This window comes from Pseudophryne corroboree, chromosome 11 (assembly GCF_028390025.1).
Source record: "Pseudophryne corroboree isolate aPseCor3 chromosome 11, aPseCor3.hap2, whole genome shotgun sequence".
NCBI lineage: Eukaryota > Metazoa > Chordata > Amphibia > Anura > Myobatrachidae > Pseudophryne > Pseudophryne corroboree.
In genome coordinates, this window is record NC_086454.1 from 297,148,392 (window position 1) to 297,168,381 (window position 19,990).

At 48.1% G+C, this 19,990-nt stretch overlaps 1 protein-coding gene across 3 annotated transcripts in view; it reads left to right on the forward strand.

Moving 5' to 3' along the window:
- The window catches only part of LOC134969499 (uncharacterized), a 128,101-nt gene that overhangs the window by 55,407 nt on the left and 52,704 nt on the right, over window positions 1–19,990 (forward strand). For 2 of the 3 annotated variants that reach the window (XM_063945494.1, XM_063945492.1), the window contains exons 2-3: window positions 9,214–9,380; window positions 9,902–10,000. In XM_063945494.1, coding sequence (XP_063801564.1) covers window positions 9,214–9,380; window positions 9,902–10,000 — 266 coding nt within the window. The remainder of the gene's footprint in view (window positions 1–9,213; window positions 9,381–9,901; window positions 10,001–19,990) is intronic. The other variant, XM_063945493.1, reaches the window with a different exon arrangement.

The window sequence follows — 19,990 nt, forward strand, 5'->3', positions numbered from 1 at the left end:
ACAGTCATATTGGCGGCTGCATCCATCTTGGCTGGCCCAGCTGGGCGAATGCCCGGATTTAGCGCCCACATGGGAGGGATTTTTTGCGGATAATGCGGGAACGGCCCCGGCCCCGGTTGTTTGGGATGCATTCAAAGCGTATTTGCGAGGTACATTGATTGGCAAAATTGCTGCCTGCAAGGTGGCTCGCAGGGCAACGGAAAGACAGCTTGAGACTGAGTGTAGGGATCTGGAGACGCGATACCTGACTGAGGGTACCCCTGCGCTGAAAACCCGCTGGCTGGTGGCTCAGGAGGCCTGGCTGGCTCACCTTTCAGACAAAAATGCACGTTCCCTCTTGTTTAGGGCCACTAACATCTATATGCAGGCGGACAGACCAGGTAGTTTGATGGCCCACTTAGTGCATTATGACCGACCTGGGACCACGATAGCGCAGCTGCTTGACTCCGACGGCTCCACGGTAGATAACACCCCTGACATCGCACAGATGTTCCTCAGCTACTTTAGTGAGGTATATGATAGTTGACTGACATGTTCCACGGAGGACTTAGACCTATACCTGACAAATATTCCCCTTTCTAAACTCTTCCCTGAGGCTAGGGACGCCTTGGACGCGCCTCTGACCCTGGAGGAGGTGACGTCGGCGGTGGAGGTGTCTCCTAGTGGTAAATCCCTGGGTAGTGACGGTATTCCCACGGAACTATATAAACAATACATTGAGTTCTTTGGTCCTCAGCTGCTTGACACGTATGTTGATATGTTTGCCGCTAACAGCCTTCCTCCCTCAATGTCCGAGGCGATTCTCATAATGCTTCCAAAACCTGGTAAGGACCCCAAACTATCCCTTATCCCCACCGATGCCAAGATCCTGGCGAAAATTCTTGCGGTCCGGCTCAACCTAGTAATTGAATCTATAATTCATCCGGATCAAACCGGCTTCATGCCTGGGAAATCCACATCCATTAATCTGCGCAGGCTATACACTATTTTGCAGGCTCCTCATGACTTCCCCTCGGACGCGGCTGTGGTCTCACTGGATGCAGCCAAGGCATTTGACAGCGTTGAGTGGCCTTACCTGTGGGGAGTCATGAGGAACATGGGCTTTGGCCCAAACTTTATACAATGGATCAAATTGCTATACCAGAATCCGCGCGCCAGGGTCCTGGTGAACGGCTACATTTCCTCCTCCTTCCCTTTGACACGGGGCACCAGACAGGGATGCCCCCTCTCTCCTGCCCTGTTTGCCATAGAGCCCCTGGCTTTCTTGATCAGGTCGCACCCGGACATTGGGGGAATAGATACGGGTTCCTGCACTGATAAAATAGCCCTTTATGCGGATGACTTGCTGTTATTCCTTCGAGACTACGCGGTGGAGATGCCCACTGTGTTGCGGGTCATTGAGACCTTTGGTGGGTATTCGGGTCTCCGCATAAACTGGTCCAAATCATTTATTATGCCCATTATAGGCTCCCTCCCCCAGGTTCCGAAAATATCCCTACCGCTGTGTTGGACAGTCCAGTTTAAGTACCTCGGGATCCTAATTACCAACGACCCATCAGACTTTGTGCCCTTAAACCTTGACCCTCTTGTACAGACAGTAGTGCGCAAATCGAGAGCTTGCTGTAAGCTTCCACTGACAATGACGGGTAGGGTCGGCCTCTTTAAAATGGTAGTTTTGCCTAAACTATTGTATGTTCTCTTGCAGTCCCCTGTATACATCTTTCCAGCCTTCTTCAGGAAATTAAATAATGTCCTGACGTCCTTGATATGGGCCAATAAAAGATCTAGAATAAAATTAACCACCCTTACCAGACAAAAAAGGGACGGCGGCTTGGCCTTGCCCCACTTCCAACTGTATTACTATGCTGCTCAGCTATCACATATCGGTATGTGGCTTCGAGGAGGGGAGGGGACTGGACTGGGTTGGGCATACCTTCGGTGCTATTACCCGGATCTTTCCCCGACACAGGTCCTGGTGGGGGGAAACCCTTCTAGATTCTCACCTCCTATTGTCTTTCAGGCTATGAAGATATGACTAGCATTGAAGGGCCTGCTTGGGTACGAGGGTATGGACCCGGACACTCCCCTATGGCACTCCACATTGCTTAGTGAACTGGGGTCTCTAGAGGGCGGGGAGGTGTGGGCTCCATATTCGATAGTCTCACTGTCCCAGTTATATAGTGATGGTTCATTGAAATCGTTTCAGCAATTAAAGGAGGAGTTTGGACTCCCGAACTCTCACTTTTACAGATTTTTACAGCTCAGGCACGCCTTGCAGGCGCAGTTCGGAGATTCTCCCCCGGCGCTCCTTCCCTTCCCCATAAAAACATTTCTACATTCACTGGGTCGAGTCAAGGTGATCTCCTTCACCTACTCGTACCTTCTTCAAACAATACATGCAGACCCGCTCTCGAATCTTCGGGAGAACTGGGAGTGTGACTTGGGTCCCATAGACGGGGAAGACTGGGAGCGCGCTCTGGGCAATCCGAGCCAGGTCACCAAATCGCTGCAGTTTCAGCAGATACAGCTTTTCATTCTGCATAGATCATACATGACGCCGAGCAGGCTGGCCAGATTTAGGTCTGATAGTGCTGATGTTTGCCCCAAGTTATGGGCTGCTGGAGGCACATTCTGGCACCTCATATGGGAATGCCCGTTGCTGCAGGTGTTCTGGGCTGGGGTCGGGTCGATTCTGGAACATACGGGGATACCGAGAGGTTTGCTGACTCCGAGATTTTGTATTTTGGGGGTGGGCGATTCTGACTCTGGGTCCCGATGGGAAAGCATGTATGCCCGCAGTGTGTGCGCTCTTGCAAAGGTGTGTATTGCGCGGACATGGATGGCCCCGCGTCCTCCCACGATACCTGCTTTCAAAAGTTTGGTAAACGATACTCTATTAAAAGAACGCTATGTATATATGAAATATAATGCCCTTACCAAATACGAGAAGATATGGTCTCCCTGGATCAATTCCACATACACCTCCCTTGCCCTTCAGATTTAGAGGCCACCGGCTTTCGCTGCGAAGCGCAAATTGGGCCCTGGGGCGCTGGGCCGAGCCTTTACCTCTCCTTTAACGTAGTTGTTTAACTATCTAACTGCCACACCACACCATACACACCTTAGCTTGACTAGGCTTGAGTTTGTTTTAGAGGGTTCTGTTCGGGGGTAGTGGGGTTGTGGGCTATATAAGGCCTACTAGACGGGGTAATTACAATAAAGGTTTGGGGAGAAAATATCTAAAATGATAAGTATGTGAATCATGACCTGTTTACAGACTTCAGAAAATATGTATATTGTGGGAAGACTGCACGGGAATAGCAATACGGGGAATGTCATTCGTATATGTATACCCTTGGAAAAAAGTATGACTCAGAATGTCGTGTAATTCCAGTTGTGCTTCCCAGTGTATACTGAAATGTCTGTATCTTTAATATGCTGTTGAATAAAAATTACTCTATTTAAAAAAAAAAAAAACTGTATTACCCCATTCTGATCATCTTGTGGATATCAGACGGGAACCCAGGTCTAATCCAGGGAAGAAATTCCCTCTGCCTAAACAGGCCTTGGTTTGCTATCCTCTCCCTGCAGAGTTATGTAACAAATGGGAAACTTCACCGTCGGTGGATTCTTATGTCACCCGTCTGGTGGTGTCATCCACTCTGCCTGTCACCTCACTGAGGGAGCCGACAGATAAGCGCATGGAGGTATGCCTGAAGTCTATATACTCCCTTACTGGAGCTATTCATAGACCCACTATAGCTGCCTCCTGGGCCGCAAAAGGTATTGAGGTGTGGGTTCAGGCATTAGAGGAAGTGCTGCCCGAGGATATATCTGACAATGCCAGACAATACCTGTCTCACATTACCACCGCCGCCTATTACGTTCAGGAGGCGTCCTCTGAGGTGGGTGTATTGGCAGCCAAGGCGTCGACTACGTCTGTCCTGGCTCGCCGCATACTGTGGTTGAGGTCGTGGAAAGTGCACCTGGACTCCAAAAAGACCTTGGAGGTACTCCCCTTCACTGGGGACATTTTGTTTGGGGAAGACCTAAATAAAATAGTCTCTGAATTAGCAGTCGCTAAGACGCTTCTCTCCCCACTACTAATCCTTCTGCACATAACGCAAAAGGTACCACTTTTCGTTCCTTTCGGCCTCAAGGGAAAGCAAAAGGTCAGGCATACCAGAGACAATGTCATGTTCCCAAAATCACAAAGCACAAGGCGAAACAATCCTGGGCAGCCCACTTCAATATATGACAAGTCTGCTGCATGACGGGGCGGGACTCCATCTGGGGGATCCCAGGGTAGGAGGCCGATTTCTACAGTTTGCCCAGGTCTGGTTAAAGACCACTACAGACGCATGGGTACTGAAATTTGTCTCTCGGTTCGCGGTCTCCTTCAAGAGAGACGTCCCCCTCACCAGTTCTGCACTATGGCCCTCCCTTCGGATCCGTTAAAGGTGCAAGCTCTACAAACTGTGGTGAGTGGTTGTGCTGGTACCTCAGTCCCAGAGAGGCAGAGCTTATTACTTGACCCTGTTTCTTGTCCCGAAACCCAATGGGTCCTTCAGGCCAAATCTCTGAACAAGTTTGTGAGTGCCCTGGTTTCATATGGAAACGCTGCATTCCATTGTACTGGCTATGGAACCTGGAAACCATATGGTATCCCTGGATATACCGGATGCATATCTGCATATTCCTATTCCCATGTCGCATCAGCAGTTCCTGTGGTTTGCTATTGGCGACCTTCACTACCAATTCCAGGCTCTGCCATTTGGACTGGCTACGGCTCCTCAGTTCTTCACCAAGGTCATGGCCGTGATGACGGCCCACCTCCGTCGCCAGGAATTCAGAATCCTGCCGTACTTGGACGACCTACTGGTTTTGGCAAATTTCCACAAAGTTCTCCTCAGTCATCTGCAACTGACAATGACCTTCCTGCAAGCCCATGGGTGGCTAATCAATTGGAAGCAGTATTCGCTGGTCCCAGCTCAGAGCATTGTGCACCTAGGGGCACTCGTGGACACGCACAGTAAATGACTGTTCCTGTCTCCAGACAAAGTTCTGGAGCTTCAGGACAGGATAAGACACTTCATTTGTCGCCCCAGAGTGTTAATACACTCAACGATGCAAGTACTTGGCCTGATGATGTCGACCTTCGACATGGTAGTGTACGCTCAATTTTATTCCCGCCCACTACAATGGTTAATCTTTTCCAAGTGGGACAGCTGCTTAACATACATGACAGAAAAAGCAATACCTTTTACACTGAAATTCGAGCAGCTGTGGCTGTTGGATGGAATCTTTAACCTACGTACTTTTTACACAGTTAGCATACAAAGGTCCGTACCGTGTACGCACTTTGCGTACACACGCCGCGACGGACGTACAAAGTACACGCAGTGCATGCACACACACACAACACTGAGAGCACAATCAGCTACACGTGTGTCTGAAATATACTTTAAACCTTAGCAGGGAGGAGACACGACACCAATTGTATTTAAGATGTTGGGATCCAACCCACCAACATATAATTGCTGAAAGGGGGTTACAACAGATATACAATTACAATAAGAGAAAAGAGGCTACAATACAATGGTACATACGTTTGGTTTTGCCAGCGCCACACGGTCCGGTGCTCAGATCAATCAAGCAAGATGACCTTCAGAGAGAGAGAGTGACTGGCTAGGCAGCTTTGGCTTTTATACAGTTGGTAAAAACACAATACAATGGAAACTGTAACCTCTTCATCCATAGGTCAAAGGGCTGGTCATTTACAGTACAGGAGGGGGTCATAGGTTGGTTTGAATAGGTGGGCGATGTCTGTTCCAGGTGTGCTTGCAGTTGGTCTCCACTGGGTTCCTGCCGAATATCAGAGTACAGTAATTACAGTATAATACCAATATTCTGTTCCTACGCATAATTATGCGCAGGAGCGTGCTATCTTCTGCAAACTGCTACCGGAATGTTGCCATTAAAATACCCTACAGATGGATGCCAAACACCACCTCATAACCTAATGCTGTCCCCTCATATCCTGTAAAGGTGAATCCCTTTGTTGTTGTACCATTTAAACAAGTATAAATTGCTGGTGTGGTGCATGTGGGCTATGTGTTCATTGTGCACTATGTGGATTAAATATGTGATATGTCTTTGTGGCTTTTCCATGCGAGTACAAATGCTACCGTAATTACTCATACCACGCGCTAATATGCAGGACCGCGTGAGTGGTCATACGTAACTTGCGGATATGTGCACGCACGGCAGAACAAGTACGCGCATGGAGGCCATCTGTGTAGAGTTTGTACGTGATGTGTGTACTGTAATATTTTCCGACTTCGACACAGCCTACCTCATTGGATCAGATCTCGGATGTTTTCTTTGACTCCGGAGGTTCATCTGTCGCTGACCTGGTGGCTCCAGGATCAGCAATTGAGCAGGGGCCGTCCCTTCTGCATCCCCTACTGTGTCCTGCTGATGACGGACTCCAGTCTGAGGGGATGGGGAGCGGTATTGGAGCAACACTATTTTTAAGGTAGTTGGACCAGGGAGGAATCATTCTCCCCATAAATATTCTGGAGCTGAGGGCAGTGTTCAATCTCTTGCCCTGCTTCTGGTACAAAACAGGCCTGTTCAAGTACGGTCAGACTACGCCACCACGGTGGCATGCATAAAACATCAAGGCCACACTCGAATCCGCATGGCAATGTTGGAAGTGTCAAAGATCCTTCATTGGGCGGAACGCCATCTGCCAGCCATATTGGCAGTGTTCATTCCGGGTGTCCTGTACTGGGAAGCGGACTTCCTCAGTCGCCATTACATGCACGTCGGAGAGTGGAGTCTTCATCCAGAAGTGTTCCTAGTGGACAAGTGGGGCCTAACGGACGTAGACCTCATTGGGTCTTGACACAATCACAAGGTTCCGGTCTTTGGATCTCGGACCAGGGATCCTCAAGCAGCGTTCGTGGACGCACTGGCGGTTCCATGGAATTTTCGGCTTCCCTATGTGTTCCCTCCAATGTCACTCCTGCCCAGGGTCCTACAGAAGTTCAAACAAGAAGGAGGAATACTACTACGAGTCGCTCCCTTGTCTCTACCCAGACCTGGCCAGACTGGCTTTGACGGCATGGCTCGTGAAGCATCACTCCTGAGGGCCAAAGGATTTTCCAAGGCAGTTATTCAAACTATATTGACGGCCCGCAAACCGGCCTCTACCCGGATTTATTACAGGGTATGGGATTCTTACTTCATCCAGTGTGCTGATAAGAATTATGATGCCTATAGATTCAGAACTTCCAGAATTCTGACTTTCCTGCAAAGAGGCCTGGACTTAGGCCCTTGTCTGGCCTCCCTCAAGGTTCATTATCTACCTTGTCGGTATGGTTTCAGAGGAAAATTGCATCTATACCTGATGTTCATACTTTCACACAGGGTGTTCTGCGAAATTCAGCCTCCCTATGTCCCTCCTGTGGCTCCATGGGATCTGTCAGTTGTACTGCATGCCCTGCAAAAGTCTCCATTTGAACCTTTTGAATCAGTGGACCTTAAATGGCTCATGGCCAAGGTCCTGTTCTTGCTGGCTATTGCTTCTGCAAGACAGACTTAGGCGCTTTGTCCTGTCGTCCACCTTTTTTGATATTTCACCGTGATCGGCCGGTTCTCCGAACTCGGCCTGGTTATTTACATAAGGTGGTGTCATCATTTCACCTTAACCAAGAGAATGTGGTTCCTGCCTTTATCTATTCGGACTTGTCTTCCAAAGAACGTTCTTTGGATGTGGTTAGGGCTCTCCGTATCTATGTGGAGAGGACTGCCTCTATCTGAACATGTTTCTTAGGTTCTATGCCTTTGATACCTTCGCCTCCCAGGATGCTGCCTTTGGACGCCGGATTCTCACATCTGCTAAGGCGCGTCCCCTCCCTTGAGGAACTGCTTTAGGACATCCCCGATGTTTCCCTGTGGAAACCAATGTAACCTGCTGCAGAAAAGGAGAGTTATGGTAGACTTACCATTGTTAACTCACTTTCTGCGAGGTACATTGGGTTCCACAGGGCGCCCACCTTGACGCACCTAGCTTTTTTGGGTTGTATGGCATTAGCTGCTGGTACCTTCTCCTGTCATGAGTATGTGGTTCTATGTGACTAACATCTGCCTTCTCTCTTGCCTGCTCCTGCATTGGACTGGTTAACGAAACTGAGCTCTCAGTGCCTGGAGGCGGGGTTATAGAAGAGGCCCCAGTGCATCCTGGGACAACTAAAGCTTTAGCCTGTTGGTGCCTCGGGATCAAGATCCACTCTACACCCTGATGTTTCCCTGTGAAACCCAATGTACCTCGCAGAAAGAGAGTTAACAATGCTAAGTCTACCATAACTCCTTTTATCATTTTCTTTTAAGAATACACTAACCGGCAACATAACTACTTCCAAAGACTTTATTTGATCCTTTTTTGCTTCCTCCACATTGTGGAAATGTAATCCAACATGAAAATTGTGCAATGTCGGTGGATATGTCATAAAATATACAGTTATGTATTCAATAATATATCACGGTTGGCCTAGTTGTTACAATACTGCCTCACAGGTTTGGGGTCCTGAGTTTATTTATGTATATGTTTGGAGTTTGTATGTTCTTCCAATGTTTGCGAGAGTTTCTTCTAGGTGCTCCAGTTTCTTCCCATACAAAAAACAAAACAAAAAAACACTGGTTGGATAATTGGCTCTGGCATTGAATAACCCTAATGTGCATTTGTCCATGTGATAGGGAATATAGGTTGTAAGCTCTACTGGAACAGGGACTAATGTGAATGACCAAATATTCCCTGTAAAGCCTTGGGGAAAATACATCCAACTGCTTTGAAAAGCTTTTTGTTTTTATAGGTGTAATTTTTGCACTTGCTCGAGATATGTATAATATATGCGCCACCTAGTGGCCAGTGACAATAATTTATTTATAAAAATTGTCCTTACAATTTAACACTGTTGTTCCTGTTACTCTCTACAATGCCTTCAAAAGAAACTATTCTGTGTTAAGAAGACGGTGGCTATTCAGTAAGCCGTTGTCATACTAGATTTGCAGTTACTAAACTTGTGATTCTGAAACACATAAATCCTAATTTATGCAGGAGATGGAAAGCGATTATGTCATACGTCACTGGGCATGTGCTTACTGTTGTTTTGACTTTTCAACTTTGTCTTGCTTCTGATCTCTCAGGGTTATCGCTTCCTGTGGTGGCCAAGGCCATTTGGCAGGTGCTGAAAAGTAGGGATGTTCAGAACTTCGGGAGAGTTCTCGACTTCTTAGACTTAACCCATGAACAGGCTCCAGGTCTGCTTTGCTACAGACACTATGCCAAGCTAAGTGCCGGTCTGAGAGGAAAGGTGAGATGTGTGGCAGTGTTTGCCTCTAAGAGGGGAATTTAGTCGTTTGTTTGTTTTTTGGTGGAGATAAGTAATGCGCTCCCGACGGAGCTATTTAATTGTTTTGCAACTGGCGCGACTGCATTACTTATCACACATGTTGCACCCAAATGTCCAGGGTTTCGTCTCATAAAGCAGCTAAGCCCATCTAAAGTCCTAGTTAGCGTGCCAATTTCTGATTTCTGTTCTCCACCCCAGTATGGCTCTAGAAGAAATATGGACACCCACAAGATTCGTGTTCTTTGGCAGAAACAATTGAATAGTTCAGGTGGGCGCCCATTACATACAGCCGCACAAAAAAACAATTGAATGATTCCCCTACGAACGCGGACATCTTTTTAAAAGGGCAATCACTTTCAAGGCAAAACCATGCTTGTAAGTGATTGCCCCTTTAAAAAAAAGTTAGAGTTTGGCTGGCATCCCGCATGGCCACTGAACTCAGGCAGTCATTACATCCAGCCCACGGTGTCTGATTTTCACAGATTGTGCTCAACATGATTGAAGAGAAGAAGCCTTTGTTGGAAATTCTGAAAGCATTAAACAATCACTTTCCACCAGTATTCACAGACGACTCCACAGCAGTAAGTATGGTCATATTTGTACTGTGTCTGCATAATCTCATCCTGTGCCGTATTTCTCAGTTGCTGTCAAACATTTAAACTTGAAGAAGTGACATACAGTAGAAAGTTGAATTCTTAATTCAGTCATAGAAATATAATGCTCTGGAACGTATATAATCACAGTAGATATTCCAGGGAGTTGGATAAACACAAAATCACAAAATGGTCAAATATAAAAACATGCATGTATTCATGGGAAGCCAGGTGGGGAATTGTGATGAGTTATGAGGACATCTGATAGGCTTTTGTGAGGGAGTTATGAGGGTTCGTGCTGAAGGTCTGGAGACTGGTAGAGAGAGTCTGAAAAAGGGAGTGAGTTCTGGAGCTGAGGGGCAACAGGGGGAAAATCCTGGAGTAAGAGGAGGTGACCAGGGATGAGGAGCAGGATTGGTCAATGGAGGAGAAGGGGGAAATGAAGTTGGAGATGCAGGAGTGAGTGGAGTGATAGAGGGCTTTATATGTGAGTGTGAGGAGATTGTACTCTGAGGTGAATGGGGAGCTAGCGAAGTAGTTGTCAAGTTGATGAGGGCATCACAGAGCAGTGTAGCAGGATAAGAATAGATTGCCGCTGAGAGAAAGACGAGGATAGAGGAGGTTGCAGAAGTCCAGGCAGGAAATGATACGTGCATGGATGAGAGTCTTGGTGGCATCTGTGATCAGATGGATCTGATTCTAGAGAAACACTATAGAGATGCCCATTGCAAATAGATCTTTTTTCTCTTACTTCCTAGAGGATACTGGGGATCCATTTAGTACCATGGAGTATAGACGGGTCCACTAGGAGCCATGGGCACTATAAGAATTTGACAGTGTGGGTTGGCTTCTCCCTCTATGCCCCTCCTACCAGACTCAGTTTAGAAAATGTGCCGGTCACGCTTATGGAAGATCCTGAAGAGTTTTCTGCAGTTATTTTTCTGTTTGTTATTTTCAAGCAGGTCTGGATGGCACCAGCCTGCCTGTTTCGTGGGACTTAGGGGGAGGGGATTAATGCTCCCGTTCCCCGCTGACAGGACACTAGCTCCTGAGGGAACTATTCGCAAGCCGCACCACGGCGAGCGTACATTACCGCAGCACGTCGCCACCACTAACAGAGCCAGAAGATAGAAGAGTGGTGAGTACTAGCCGGCGTCCCGGTTAGCGGGTCGCCAGCCATTATGTCAGCATGAGGGTACGGAGACGCACGGCTTCTAACCCCAGCAGGATAATTAGGCAGACGGAGGTCTTTCCTGGCACTAGCAGGTTCAAATGATAACCTAATTGTAGAAACCTGGCGTCTACACCCGTGTCCGTGTTAGGTTATCATTTGAACCTGCTAGTGCCAGGAAAGACCTCCGTCTGCCTAATTATCCTGCTGGGGTTACTAATGGTAACGAGGTTACAATTAATACAGGGATGATCAGTATGTGACTTATTTAAGTTTTTGAAATACTGATTATATTATTCTGATTAATACAGTTATTGGTTAATGAATAATGATGTATTTACGGGCAGATGCAATATCTCTTTTTTATTATTTTGTAATATATATATAGGATATAGAGGACTATGAGATTGTCTATTTGAGACATACATACTGTAGGTGAGGATTGAGTAGCATGGACATTGTTTGTGATATGATCAGCTCCTGGTGTTGTTTACACACGTTTACTTGATCATGTTTTAATACACAGTTCTATTTTTATTTATTATTGTTTATGCCATGTACATATTTATGTATTTCGATGCCTTGATGAACTCTTTTTATAATGTTTAAGTGTGTATAAAGCTCAGCATTTGACATGTTAATTTATCGGCACAATAGGGATATGCCGCTGTATAGATAGGCTACGGTGTTTTTAAACATAATTTGCATGGGCCAATCAGAATGCTGAGGCGTGTATTTAAACACTGTGATTGTGACTTCAGACCAAGCCCACTAACGAAGTCGGATGACGAAACGCGTATGGGCGTGGTCTGAAATGGATTCTGAATTACGAATGCTGATTTGCACTGTGGGGTAATTTCATGCTGGTTATACAAGCGGTGGTTTAACCGCCTTTTATGGTACAGGTTTTTACTTGTTCACCGTCCTGGACGTTTTTTTAAATAAATTGTCTACACTTTCTCTAACGTCCTAGTGGATGCTGGGGACTCCGTAAGGACCATGGGGAATAGACGGGCTCCGCAGGAGACATGGGCACTTTAAGAAAGAATTTAGATTCTGGTGTGCTCTGGCTCCTCCCTCTATGTCCCTCCTCCAGACCTCAGTTTGAATCTGTGCCCGGACGAGCTGGGTGCTGTTCAGTGAGCTCTCCTGAGCTTGCTGTAAGAAAGTATTTTGTTAGGTTTATTATTTTCAGGGAGCTCTGCTGGCAACAGACTCCCTGCATCGTGGGACAGCGGGGAGAGAAGCAGCCCTACTCTCTGAAGCTAGGTCCTGCTTCTTAGGCTACTGGACACCATTAGCTCCAGAGGGATCATACACAGGATCTCACCCTCGTCGTCCGATCCCAGAACCGCGCCACCATTCCCCTCGCAGAGCCGGAAGACAGAAGCCGGGTGAGTATGAGAAGCAAGAAGACTTCGAAATCGGCGGTAGAAGACTCCGTTCTTCACATGAAGTAACGCACAGCACTGCAGCTGTGCGCCATTGCTCCAAACACACCTCACATACTCCGGTCACTGTAAGGGTGCAGGGCGCAGGGGGGGCGCCCTGGGCAGCATATGGACCTCTGTTGGCAAAAGTACTCAGCACTGTATATATGTATGAGCCCCCGCCAAAAAGATAAGTATTTTAGCGGGACAGAAGCCCGCCGTCGAGGGGGCGGGGCTTCTCCCTCAGCACTCACCAGCGCCATTTTTTCTCCACAGCTCCGCTGAGAAGAAGCTCCCCAGGCTCTCCCCTGTAGATCACGGTAGAAAAGGGTAAAAGGAGAGGGGGGGCACATAATTAGGCGCAAAAAACACAATATACAGCAGCTACTGGGTTAACATTAAGTTACTGTGTTATTCCTGGGTTATATAGCGCTGGGGTGTGTGCTGGCATACTCTCTCTCTGTCTCACCAAAGGGCCTTGTGGGGGAACTGTCTTCAAAAAGGGCATTCCCTGTGTGTGTGGTGTGTCGGTACGCTTGTGTCGACATGTCTGATGAGGAAGGCTATGTGGAAGCAGAGCGGGAGCAAATGAATGTGGTGTCTCTGCCGACGGCACTGACACCTGATTGGATGGATATGTGGAAGGTTTTAAATGATAATGTTAATTCCTTGCATAAAAGGTTAGACAAAGCTGAAACCTCAGGACAGTCAGGGTCCCAACCCGTGCCTGATCCTATGTCGCAGAGGCCGACAGGGTCTCATAAGCGCCCACTATCCCAAATTATTGACACTGATACCGACATGGATTCTGACTCCAGTGTCGATTACGATGATGCAAAGTTACAGCCAAAATTGGCTAAATCCATCCGTTATATGATTATAGCTATTAAGAATGTGTTGCGCATCACAGAGGAAACCCCAGTCCCTGACAGGAGGGTTCATATGTATGGGGAAAAGAAGCCGCAGGTAACTTTCCCCCCCTCACACGAGCTCAATGAGTTATGTGAAAAGGCTTGAGAATCTCCAGATAAAAAACTGCAGATTTCCAAAAAGATTCTTACGGCGTATCCTTTCCCGCCAACGGACAGGTTACGCTGGGAATCCTCCCCTAGGGTGGACAAAGCTTTGACACGTTTGTCCAAGAAGGTAGCTCTGCCGTCACAGGATACGGCTACCCTCAAAGATGTAGCGGATCGCAAACAGGAGGTTACCCTGAAGTCCATTTATACACATTCAGGTACCTTACTGAGGCCGGCAATCGCGTCGGCTTGGGTGTGTAGTGCTGTAGCAGCATGGACGGATACCTTATCTGAGGAACTTGATACCTTAGACAAGGATACTATATTAATGACCCTGGGACATATTAAAGACGCTGTCCTTTATATGAGAGATGCTCAGAGAGACATTAGCCTACTAGGTTCTAGAATAAATGCTATGTCGATTTCTGCCAGAAGGGTCCTGTGGACTCGGCAATGGACAGGTGATGCCGACTCAAAAAGGCACATGGAGGTTTTACCTTACAAGGGTGAGGAATTGTTTGGGGAGGGTCTCTCAGACCTGGTCTCCACAGCTACGACTGGGAAGTCAAATTTTTTGCCATATGTTTCCTCACAACCTAAAAAAGCACCGTATTACCAAATGCAGTCCTTTCGATCACAGAAAAACAAGAAAGTCCGAGGTGCGTCCTTTCTTGCCAGAGGCAGGGGCAGAGGAAAGAAGCTGCACAACACAGCTAGTTCCCAGGAACAGAAGTCCTCCCTGGCTTCCACTAAATCCACCGCATGACACTGGGGCTCCACAGGCGGAGCTAGGCCCGGTGGGGGCGCGTCTCCAAAATTTCAGCCACAAGTGGGTTCACTCACAGTTGGATCCCTGGGCAATAGATATTGTGTCTCAGGGATACAAGCTGGAATTCGAAGAGATGCCCCCTCACCGATACCTCAAGTCGGCCCTGCCAGCTTCCCCCTTAGAGAGGGAAATAGTGTTAACTGCAATTCACAAATTGTATCTTCAACAGGTGGTGGTCAAGGTTCCCCTCCTTCAACAAGGAAAGGGTTATTATTCGACCATGTTTGTGGTACCGAAACCGGACGGTTCGGTCAGACCCATATTGAATTTAAAATCCCTGAACATGTACCTAAAAAGGTTCCGGTTCAAGATGGAATCGCTGAGAGCGGTCATTGCAAGCCTGGAAGGGGGGGATTTTATGGTGTCTCTGGACATAAAGGATGCATACCTTCATGTCCCCATTTATCCACCTCATCAGGCGTACCTCAGATTTGTGGTACAGGATTGTCATTACCAATTTCAGACGTTGCCGTTTGGTCTCTCCACGGCTCCGAGAATATTTACCAAGGTAATGGCGGGAATGATGGTACTCCTGCGGAAGCAAGGGGTCACAATTATACTTGGATGATCTCCTCATAAAAGCGAGGTCAAGAGAGCAGTTGCTGATCAGCGTAGCACGTTCTCTGGAAGTTTTACGGCAACACGGCTGGATTCTGAATATTCCAAAGTCGCAGTTGGTTCCTACGACTCGTCTGCCTTTCCTGGCCATGATTCTGGACACAGGCCAGAAAAGGGTTTATCTCCCGATAGAGAAGGTTCAGGAACTCATGACACTGGTCAGGGACCTATTAAAACCAAAACAGGTGTCAGTGCATCACTGCACTCGAGTCCTGGGAAAGATGGTGGCATCATACGAGGCCATTCCCTTCGGCAGGTTCCATGCGAGGACCTTTCAATGTGACTTACTGGACAAATGGTCTGGATCACATCTTCAGATGCATCGGTTAATCACCCTATCCCCCAGGGCCAGGGTGTCTCTCCTGTGGTGGCTGCAGAGTACTCACCTTCTCGAGGGCCGCAGATTCGGCATTCAGGACTGGGTCCTGGTGACCACGGATGCAAGCCTCCGAGGGTGGGGAGCAGTCACACAGGGAAAAAAATTTCCAATGTCTGTGGTCAAGTCAGGAGACTTGCCTTCACATCAACATCCTGGAACTAAGGGCCATTTACAACGCCCTACGTCAAGCAGAGACCCTGCTTCGCAGTCAACCAGTTCTGATTCAGTCAGACAACATCACCGCTGTGGCTCATGTAAACCGACAAGGCGGCACAAGGAGCAGGGTGGCGATGGCGGAAGCCACCAGAATTCTTCGCTGGGCGGAGAATCATGTAAGCGCACTGTCAGCAGTGTTCATCCCGGGAGTAGACAACTGGGAAGCAGACTTCCTCAGCAGGCACGACCTCCACCCGGGGGAGTGGGGACTTCATCAAGAAGTCTTCGCACAGGTTGCAAGTCGGTGGGAACTGCCACAGGTGGACATGATGGCATCCCGCCTCAACAAGAAACTACAGAGGTATTGCGCCAGGTCAAGAGACCCTCAGGCGATAGCTGTAGACGCCCTGGTGACACCGTGGGTGTTCCAATCGGTCTATGTATTTCCTCCTCTTCCTCTCATACCCAAGGTGCTGAGAATCATAAGAAAAAGAGGAGTGAGAACAATACTCATTGTTCCGGATTGGCCAAGAAGGACTTGGTATCCAGATCTGCAAGAAATGCTCACAGAGGACCCGTGGCCTCTTCCTCTAAGACAGGACTTGTTGCAACAAGGGCCCTGTCTGTTTCAATACTTACCGCGGCTGCGTTTGACGGCATGGCGGTTGAACGCCGGATCCTAGCAGAAAAAGGCATTCCAGATGAGGTCATTCCTACGCTGATAAAGGCTAGGAAGGACGTGACAGCTCAACATTTTCACCGTATATGGCGAAAATATGTTGCTTGGTGTGAGGCCAGGAATGCCCCTACGGAGGAATTCCAGCTGGGCCGTTTCCTTCACTTCCTACAGTCAGGAGTGACTTTAGGCCTAAAATTGGGTTCCATTAAGGTCCAGATTTCGGCCCTATCCATTTTCTTTCAAAAAGAGCTGGCTTTTGTACCTGAAGTTCAGACGTTTGTGAAGGGAGTGCTGCGTATTCAGCCCCCTTTCATGCCCCCGGTGGCACCTTGGGATCTTAACGTGGTGTTGAGTTTCCTGAAATCCCACTGGTTTGAACCACTCAAAATGGTGGAATTGAAATATCTCACGTGGAAGGTGGTCATGCTACTAGCATTGGCTTCGGCTAGGTGTGTGTCAGAATTAGCGGCTTTGTCTCATAAAAGCCCCTATCTGGTTTTCCATGCGGATAGAGCAGAATTGCGGACCCGTCCACAATTTCTGCCAAAAGTGGTTTCATCCTTTCATATAAACCAACCTATTGTGGTGCCTGTGGCTACTACTGACTTGGAGGGTTCCGAGTTACTTGATGTGGTCAGGGCTTTGAAGGTTTATGTAGCCAGAACGGCTAGGGTCAGGAAAACAGAATCTTTGTTTATCCTGTATGCTTCCAACAAGCTTGGTGCTCCTGCTTCAAAGCAAACTATTGCTCGCTGGATCTGTAACACGATTCAGCAGGCTCATTCTGTGGCTGGATTGCCGCTGCCAAAATCAGTTAAGGCCCATTCCACTAGGAAGGTGGGCTCTTCTTGGGCGGCTGCCCGAGGGGTCTCGGCATTACAGCTGTGCCGAGCGGCTACTTGGTCAGGTTCAAACACTTTTGCAAAGTTCTAGAAGTTTGATACCCTGGCTGAGGAGGACCTTGTGTTTGCTCATTCGGTGCTGTAGAGTCATCCGCACTCTCCCACCCATTTGGGAGCTTTGGTATAATCCCCATGGTCCTTACGGAGTCCCCAGCATCCACTAGGACGTTGGAGAAAATAAGATTTTACTTACAGGTAAATCTATTTCTCGTAGTCCGTAGTGGATGCTGGGCGCCCGTCCCAAGTGCGGACTTCTTCTGCAATACTTGTATATAGTTATTGCTGCAATAAGGGCTATGTTATTGTTGCATCAGGGTTGAACTGATGCTCTGTTGTTGTTCATACTGTTGACTGGGTAAGTTTATCACAGGTTATACGGTGTGATTGGTGTGGCTGGTATGAGTCTTGCCCTGGATTTCCAAAATCCTTTCCTTGTACTGTCAGCTCTTCCGGGCACAGTTTCTCTAACTGAGGTCTGGAGGAGGGACATAGAGGGAGGAGCCAGAGCACACAAGAATCTAAATTCTTTCTTAAAGTGCCCATGTCTCCTGTGGAGCCCGTCTATTCCCCATGGTCCTTACGGAGTCCCCAGCATCCACTACGGACTACGAGAAATAGATTTACCAGTAAGTAAAATCTTATTTTGAATGCAGTATTGGCGCTCCCTGCTTTTTTCAATTTCTTGGCAGGATCATTACCCGTTCGGAATTGGGTTTGTGGTGGGGAAGCGACAGCTGGAAGTTCCAGAGGTGCACACTGATAAAAATCGATTGACCAGTGAGACTGGGTGTCAGTGACTGTGAGGAACATTTTCTTCTTGTCCAGCCTGGGACTTGTAGTTCCACGGGACTCTGACTTTGCCTTGTATATGCGCTCATACTATCTATATCTATATGTATATATCCCTGAGTGTGTGGGGGTGTCGGTACGTGTGTGTCGGCATGTCTGAAGCGGAAGGCTCATCTAAGAAGGAGGTGGAGCAGATGATTGTGGTGTCTCCGTCGGCGACGCCGACACCTGATTGGCTGGATATGTGGAATGTTTTAAATGTAAATGTGTCTTTATTACATAAGAGAATGGACAAAGCAGAATCCAAAGAAAAGACAGGGAGTCAATCCATGGCTTTGGCTGTAGCACAGGGCCCTCCAGGGTCTCAGAAACGTCCCCTGTCCCAAGTAGCAGACACTGATACCGACACGGATTCTGACTCCAGTGTCGACTACGATGATGCGAGGTTACACCCAAGGGTGGCCAAAAGTATTCATTATATGATTATTGCAATAAAAGATGTTTTGCATATCACAGATGACCCCTCTGTCCCTGAGACGAGGGTATGCATGTTTAAGGAAAAGAAACCTGAGGTAACCTTTCCCCCATCTCATGAGCTGAACGCGTTATTTGAAAAGGCTTGAGAAACTCCAGACAAGAAACTGCAGATTCCCAAGAGAATTCTTATGGCGTATCCTTTCCCTGCACAGGACAGGTTATGGTGGGAATCCTCAGGGGGGACAAGGCTTTAACGCGCTTGTCCAAAAAGGTGGCGCTACCGTCTCCAGACACAGCAGCCCTCAAGGATCCTGCTAATCGCAGACAGGAAACTACCTTAAAATCAATTTTCTCTAACGTCCTAAGTGGATGCTGGGGACTCCGTAAGGACCATGGGGATTAGCGGCTCCGCAGGAGACTGGGCACAAAAGTAAAGCTTTAGAACTACCTGGTGTGCACTGGCTCCTCCCCCTATGACCCTCCTCCAAGCCTCAGTTAGATTTCTGTGCCCGAACGAGAAGGGTGCACACTAGGTGGCTCTCCTGAGCTGCTTAGTGAAAAGTTTAGTTTTAGGTTTTTTATTTTCAGTGAGACCTGCTGGCAACAGGCTCACTGCATCGAGGGACTAAGGGGAGAAGAAGCGAACTCACCTGCGTGCAGAGTGGATTGGGCTTCTTAGGCTACTGGACATTAGCTCCAGAGGGACGATCACAGGCCCAGCCATGGATGGGTCCCAGAGACGCGCTGCCGGCCCCCTTACAGAGCCAGAAGACAGAAGAGGTCCGGAAAATCGGCGGCAGAAGACGTCCTGTCTTCAACAAGGTAGCGCACAGCACTGCAGCTGTGCGCCATTGCTCTCAGCACACTTCACACTCCGGTCACTGAGGGTGCAGGGCGCTGGGGGGGGGGCACCCTGAGACGCAATATAAACACCTTGGATGGCAAAAAATGCATCACATATAGCTCCTGGGCTATATGGATGCATTTAACCCCTGCCAGAATACTTAGAAAAACGGGAGATAAGGCCGCCGATAAGGGGGCGGAGCCTATCTCCTCAGCACACTGGCGCCATTTTCCCTCACAGCTCCGTTGGAGGGAAGCTCCCTGGCTCTCCCCTGCAGTCACTACACTACAGAAAGGGTTAAAAAAGAGAGGGGGGGCACTAATTACGCGCAGTATAAAAGATACAGCAGCTATAAGGGGAAAAACACTTATATAAGGTTATCCCTGTATATATATAGCGCTCTGGTGTGTGCTGGCAAACTCTCCCTCTGTCTCCCCAAAGGGCTAGTGGGGTCCTGTCCTCTATCAGAGCATTCCCTGTGTGTGTGCTGTATGTCGGTACGTTTGTGTCGACATGTATGAGGAGAAAAATGATGTGGAGACGGAGCAGATTGCCTGTAATAGTGATGTCACCCCCTAGGGGGTCGACACCTGAGTGGATGAACTGTTGGAAGGAATTACGTGACAGTGTCAGCTCTGTATAAAAGACAGTGGTTGACATGAGACAGCCGGCTACTCAGCTTGTG